Below are 7894 nucleotides of genomic sequence, written 5' to 3'. Positions count from 1 at the left end.
TGATGGAGAAATTCAACGATCAAGCTAAAATGCACAAGAAAGTTAGCATTGATTCAACTATGATCGAAACACCATCAAGATTCTTAAATTTGAGCCAAAATGAAGACACATAAAATCAAATCATTTCATCTCCATTGATTGTAAAACGCAATGAGGATACTACAAAACGCAATGAAGATACTACAATTGTAGTCCAATCCTCAAATCCTGAAAAAACCATTGAGAAAGAAACTCCATCAAGTCTGCAAACACACAATGAAAATTCTTTATTGGTACAATCATTATTTAGCGAAGAAACTCCATCAGTAATGTTGGAGATGATCAAAAAGACAGATGAAACAGAAAAAAATCAAATAAAAAAAAATCAAAATGATGAGGTACCATCCTTTGATTTGAAAATTTCTCAATTGTCTCCAAATGAGAATGAAAATGAAGTGGAAGATGATACTACTCGCAACGTTGCACAATCCGGAAATCAAACAAAATCTGAAAATCCAACAAGCGAAAAAGGAGTTGAAACATGTATTCAAATTACTGGAATACAAACAATGTTAGATAGAATTGATGAAAATGATACCGAAAAAGAAATCAATGATCTGATTCAAAACACATCATTCCTCAACCCACAAGAAGATCCGTATAAAACACCTGCAAAATCTGTTCAGGAAGAACAACCAACAAGTGATATCAACAAAACAGAAGAAATAATTATAAAGATTGTACGACCAGATCGACAGAAAAATGCAGGAGAAGCATTATGTTCACCATACTATCAAAGATAAATAGCAATGAACGAAGTTAGAACGATGAATGAAAACAACTTTTCGGGATATGCTTTCCATGGAGAAGGAGACATAATGTACAAAAGCATTTATATACACTAACACACAACAAACATATGCAAAAATCATGTATTATATATATATATATATATATATATATATATATATATATATATATATATATTGCAGGGACACTCTCTTTTTAATTAGTGATCATGTTTTTTTGGCAAGATATGTTGTAGAAACAATGAGGCCAGAATTGTACGTAACAGGAGAAGTAATCAATTGTTGGGCATATATTTTGAACGAAGAAGAAAAAAGAAGATTAAAAGACAACAAAACTCCAAGATTTTTATGTACAATTCAAATGCTGGTAAGATCTATAAAACGCAATTAGTCTGTTTTATACAAATGACATATGTTTAATGAAGTTATTTGAAATTTGTTTGAATGAAGTTATATAAAATGCAATTGTATGTTTTATTATACCTTCATAAAACGCAATGAATAGTTTGTTTGAATGAAGTTATATAAAACGCAATTGTATGTTTTATTACCTTCATAAAACGCAATGAGTATTTTAGTTTATTTATTGTTATGCAGGCTTTCACATTGGAAGACAAGGAAGAAAAAATGATAGAAGAGTTCACACGGAACATAGAAAAAATTCTTCGAGTTGCAAAGTTAAAAAGCATAAATGATTTTAAAATTATCCTTATCCCTATTCTCTATGTAGAGCATTTCTATGTGATCTCATTCAATATTGAAGAGCAACAAATATATATCATTGACAACAGTGCAAAAGATGTTACAAATAAAGAGAAATATTGTGATGTGCCTGAAAAAATAGTAAGTTATGCCGACTTATCCTTTTAAAACACAATATAAACCACCTAATCGTTTTGTTTTATTTTTCTGTAGAGGAATGCTTTGGCAGGTTACCTTAAATCTGTTGATCATCCAAATGCAGATGAGATAAAGCACATAGAACCTGTTAGAATGGAGATGAAATAGAGGACAAAAGGTAACGGCATCAACTGTGGTATATTCTGTATGCGTCATATGGAACGTTATGACGGTGAAACAGTGGAAAAATGGAATTGTGGGTTTCACGAGGAATATGAAGAACCTGCAATTATCAAGAAGGGTAAAAACAAAAAACCAGTGAACAAGTAGACAACACAAGTTGAGGATTTAAGACGAAAGTTTATCATAAAGATATTATTGCATGATATCAACGAACACAAAGATTATGTTATTGAGGATTCAAAGAAGTATCGCAACCTCAATACAAAACTTAAAAAAGTTTCTTATGATACTAGTTTACAAAGGATTCAAGATAGGCTTAATCTTGCTGGTTTATGAGTTTATCTTGTTGGTATATCTTGTTTAAAACAATTACTTATATTTAGAAATGCTAGTTATTATAAAACGCAATATTTTATCTTTTATTCTAATTTATCTTATTGTTTGTTATTATAAAACGCAATACAATGTCTTTGTTAATTGTTCATGTCTTATCATATAACGCAATGCTTCTCTTCAAGATTATTAATTTATAAAAATATGGTACTTTTTAATCAAAATATTTATTATATAATATGTTTAAAAAATACATAGAAATTAAAATGCTATTATGCTAAAACACAACATTTTATCTTATATACTTGTTTGTCTTTTTGTAATATTATAAAACGCAATACAATCTATTTCTTATTTTTTTTCATGTGCTATCATATAACGCAATGCATCTATATAGGGTTGTTTTTTATAAAATATGTTATTTTTTATGAAATATTTATTATATAATATTATATTTAAAAAATTACATAGAAATTGAAATACTAGTATGCTAAAACGCAACATTGTGTATTTCATTGTTGTTTGTCTTATGTTATTTATTATAAAACGCAATACAATATGTTTCCTAATTTTTCATGTCGAATCATATAACGCAATACATCTCTATAAAACGCAATAAATTCTTTTTTTACTCTTTCTATAACGCAAAAAATATATAAGGATTGATGACATTCATAAAACTATTATTTTATACTCTTTCTAAAACGCAATGTTATACAATAAAAATAATAATAATAATAAAGGAAATGATAAGACAAAAAAACTGACACCTTAAAGACAAAAGAGATTGATAAGACAAAAAAATAATAATCATTATTATCAGAGAAAACTTAAAAAGCTTTTTGGATTCTTGATAAATATCTGTATGGTTAGACAATCAATTCAATGAAAAAACTGAAATATGATCATTAATACCACACTTAATACCAATCCCCTGACCAATTATATAAGAACAAAAACCCTAAATTATATTCATATCCCTCATACCCAATACCCAACCACAAACACATACAAATGGCTAATCAAGAATTACCAGTTTGGTGGGTTCAAAGAGAAAATTTCATTCTTCAATTTCTTGATGGGCACAAAATAAGATACCATTCCACATCCTCTATTCTAGAAAACTGCAATGAAAATGTTTTGAGAAAGATGAATGAAATAGGAATACCACCAGCATGTTACACAGAATAGACAACCCAACTATTCAAAATTATGAACAAAAGGTATGGAAAACCAAATGAAATGGCGATTGAAGACACACAGGTTACATCTTGGGAGTTCATTGAGGACAATTTCAAAGTTTCAGTGACTTAGGACAATGGCGATGTGGAGCTATACGACCCCAAAGACATATCTTCCAGTGAGGATTTAAGACTTTTAAAGCAGTTATCTGAAATTCCAATCATCAACAACTCTGGAAGCAAATTTGCAGAGAGGCTCCAGAATGCAGTAAAATCACAGGTTGAACTTTGGACTCTATCTGAAAGTGATGAGGAAATCCCAAATGGAAGCTTAGGGTACTCATCAGAAGAAGAAACCAACTTTGATCCATGATGCTAATTATTGCTTTCTAGTGGTTGTGGTTTGTTATGCTAGTAATTTTTATATGATGTTTTTTTTTCATGTTGAACTCTAATGGTCGTACTAGAATGAAGATGATAGAAGTAATTTTGTTATTTTAATGATTGTGAACAAGTGATGATAATTGTTTTATTCATCATCTTTGTTTATAACTTTTATCATCTATATAATGCAATATTGAAGATATCTACTTGTTGTTCATGTTTAATTTGTTCTATGTATAAAACGCAATAACAATTCATTGTTGTTATCATAAAACGCAATAAACAAAAAATAGCTGATATTCATGTAGGATATCATAAAACACAATAACAAAAATAGCTGATAATTATGCATCATAAAACGCAATAACAAAAAACTATCTTTATTATTAATATTAGAATTTTTATACAAACTTACATTGTATTGATAGACCCAATAGCAGTAGAAGAAACCTTCTCTTTACATGTACGACTGTTATGTCCTTTTCCACCACATACACGACACGATTTCTGGATCTTTGAAGATTTCTGAATTGCAATCTCACGATTAGACTTTATCCTTTTTTGTACACTGCATCCTTTTGTCCTTATTTTGATCGTGACACGAATCATAGAATCAGACTTTTCTAGGTTTCCTCCCATATCAGCAAACCTATCTTTGCAACTAGGCGGCGGCACAACGACCATAACCTCATCAGCTTTATCAATATTAACCACACATTTATTTGCTACAGTGATTTCTCTAAAAACTTTATCAATTTCATTACTCCTACCAATCTCATCAAACCGAATATTACAATGAATTGTGCCATTTGAAACAACATCTCTCATCCATCTTCTGAGAACATATCTTCTAGGAAACTCAATTATATCATCATACCGTAGAACATAAAATATATGGCGGCACAATATACCAAATTGTTCAAACCGTTTGCAAGTACAACATATACTTAAACCATCTTCTTGTTTGTTGTATTGAACCTGTAATAAAAATTAAAATACTATATAAGATTAGTGAGATGTAATATAAAACGCAATGAATATTTACAAATATAATTAAACAAAAATAAGCATATGATCAAATAATATTAAAACACAATAAACATAATGATAAAACGCAATGGCTGATGAAAAACATAAAATGCAATATTAGTTTAAAACGCAGTAGATGTTTAAAAACAATATTAATTTAAAAAATTACCTTGAATAATGATGTGCATGGCTGTTTGAAATCCTTTATTTCGAAATATTCAACATCACCCCAGTATCATGAGTCTTTGACATACACTTCGTAATGGCAGCATCAATTTTAATCTGAATATCTTGAAAAATTGTTTTGGTATATATTTCTGATGCTTGTTTCTCCAGTACAAAGTCACTCCACATCTTAGACTGAGTATACCTTGTATCATGATCATTCCTCCTATGCTCATGCCTAGGAGGATCCATTGCAGTCTCAAAATGAGTGAAAAATTCAACAAGTGTACATCTTGGATTACAAAACTGTCCAAAGAAGTAATTCTCGCTTTCACATCTAGACGTAGTACGCATAAGACCAGCCAAATTCTCTCCATTGTAATAAGAGGGTATCCAATCAAATCGAAGATCGTACATATCTTTTAACCATTTATGATTTTCTAATCCAAAAGTAGACATTATTGAATGCCACTCAGTTTCAAAATCTTCTGGAATAATAGTATCATTCCAAACAACACGAGTCATTTTTGTATTAAACTCAATCTTGGATGACAAAAGAGGACCAACCTGTATAAAAAGCAATAATTTAAACTATATAAATTAAATGCAGTTTATTAGATCATAACATGTTTTCATTTATTATTCTATTAAAACGCAATAAAATGAAAAATGATAAAAACTAATACAATATTGGTAAAACGCAATTATGTTGTTATAATAAAACGCAATTATATAGATAAAATTGTTTGGGAACTGTATTGTATGACTAAAAAAGCGCAATAATAAATACTATATAAAAATTGCAGTTTTTTAGATCATAACATGTATTCAAATTATACTTATAATAAAACGCAATAATTTGAAATTGATAATAACTAATGGATTATTCATAAAACGTAATTGTGTTGTTATAATAAAACGTAATTATATTGATAAAAATGTTTGGGGATTGTATTGTATAATAAATAAAACGCAATAATAAAACTATATAATTGCAGTTTATTATATCATAACATGTATTCATAAAACGCAGTTTAATACCTTTCTCTTCAATTTCTCCTATATATGCCATGCTAGTTCTTGAAAGAACATCTTTAATAGCTCTCTTCATTGCAGCATCTTGATCAGTAACAACAACTTTAGGCTCATTTCCAAAAGCATTAACAAAAGACCTTAAAAGCCATCAATAAGAATCTGCAGTCTTAGAACCAAGTAATGCACCACCAAATGTGACATTCCTAAAATGATTATCAATCCCAGTAAATGGTACAAAAACCAAATCATATCTACATAAAACAAACAGATAATGCATTAGAAAAAAAAGAACACATGAACATATAACGCATAAAAGTAAAAAACTTACTTGTTTGATTTGTAAGTAGCATCAAAACCTACTATATCACCAAATGGCTCATCAGTCTAGAAAAGTCCTTTCAATCTTCTATCTTCACCAACAACATAATCACATGTAAAACCAGGAGAAAATTCTTTCTTCCTAATAAGACGCCTAACCACCATTTCTGCATCATACTCACCTATGTAAAGATTCAAATCCCTTCTAGTTCTTACAATCAACTTTACTAGCACAAACTTCACCAAAACCACCATACATTGTTTTCATAATATTGAATGCTTTAACAAGTCCAACATTGATTGCAGATAATCCAGATATAAAACTTTCTTTAACATAATCAATACGTCTGGCAGCAGACAAGAAATGAATATCTTCATCTTCAACAAAGATATGATTATGTTCTTCTTCAAAATAGTAGATTTTCAACATATTATTGTTCTCTAATATTAATTTCACATGAGCATTGTATCCAACTCTTTTTGAACCACTATTACGTCTAACAATCTTTTTACTATTTTCATCAACGGAACCAGAGTCTATTGCTTTGCTAACATGAAATCCTTCTTTTGAGCAGACAATATATCTTATTTTCACTAAACCACCATTTTTCCAAGAGGTATTTTTTCTTGCAGAAAAACCTGCAGCAAGTGTATATCTCTGATAAAACGCAAAAGCCTCATCAAATGATTTAATAAACATTCCAACAGCAGGTCTAATAGATCCACTGACTTTAGGTTTGTAAAACTTTCTTCCACTGTTTAAGCATACACGTTCCTCCCATTTGGAATTGAGATCTGAAACATTTAACAAATAATTATAAAACGCAATACTTCTTATATAATCATGTTTAGAGTGTTAAATCTAAAATTATGTGCTTCATAATTGAAAAAATTACAATTTAAAGTTTGTATATCATATAATGTGGTTAAAAGCATAAAACGCAATAAGTTTACTAAAACGCAACAACTGATAAACAAACAAAACAATGAATAAAATGAACAAATTACTGTTAAATTATACAACAATGACAGTCATGTGCTTTATATTAGAACAATTGCAATTTAAAGTTTGTATACATATAATGTGAATAAAAGCATAAAACGCAATAAGTTCACTAAAACGCAATAACTGATGAACAAACAAAACAATTAATAAAACGATCAAATTATGTTAAATTATACAACAATAACAGTTAAACTTATCAAAAATCAATTGATAATAACAGAAAGAGGAATTATAAAACGTAAAAGATTGAATTTCGGCTAAAACGCAACAACTGATAAACAAACCAAACAATGAATAAAACGAACAAACTACTGTTAAATTATACAACAATGCCAGTTATGTGCTTTATATTAGAACAATTACTATTTAAAGTTTGTATACATATAATGTGAATAAAAGCATAAAACACAATAAGTTCACTAAAACACAATAACTGATGAACAAACAAAACAATTAATAAAACGATCAAATTATGTTAAATTATACAACATCACAGTTAAACTTATCAAAAATCAATTAATAATAACAGAAAGAGGAATTATAAAACATAAAAGATTGAATTTCGGCTAAAAAGCAACAAATGATAAACAAACAAAACAATGAATAAAACGAACAAATTACTGTTAAATTAT

General features: G+C 28.7%; 1 protein-coding gene across 1 annotated transcript; it reads right to left on the bottom strand.

Moving 5' to 3' along the window:
- Positions 1-4120: 4120 nt before the first annotated feature.
- Positions 4121-5428, bottom strand: LOC110887581 (protein FAR1-RELATED SEQUENCE 5-like). The gene is made up of 2 exons (XM_022135160.1): positions 4967-5428; positions 4121-4687 (listed from the first exon to the last, which is right to left on the bottom strand). Exons 1-2 carry the CDS (start codon positions 5426-5428, stop codon positions 4121-4123), a joined length of 1029 nt encoding a protein of 342 aa, XP_021990852.1.
- Positions 5429-7894: the final 2466 nt, after the last annotated feature.

Source organism: Helianthus annuus, chromosome 7, assembly GCF_002127325.2.
Source record: "Helianthus annuus cultivar XRQ/B chromosome 7, HanXRQr2.0-SUNRISE, whole genome shotgun sequence".
Lineage (NCBI taxonomy): Eukaryota > Viridiplantae > Streptophyta > Magnoliopsida > Asterales > Asteraceae > Helianthus > Helianthus annuus.
Note: the sequence above shows the minus strand (reverse complement) of the source record. Positions and strands in the feature narration are given on the sequence as shown.

Excerpts from the sequence above, each read along its gene's own strand:
- LOC110887581 (XM_022135160.1), bottom strand. The coding sequence starts at position 5,428 with ATGACTCGTGTTGTTTGGAATGATACTATTATTCCAGAAGATTTTGAA. Across the intron at positions 4,688-4,966 it reads CAAAGACTCATGATACTGGG|GTTCAATACAACAAACAAGA; the intron begins GTGATGTTGAAT and ends TTTTTATTACAG.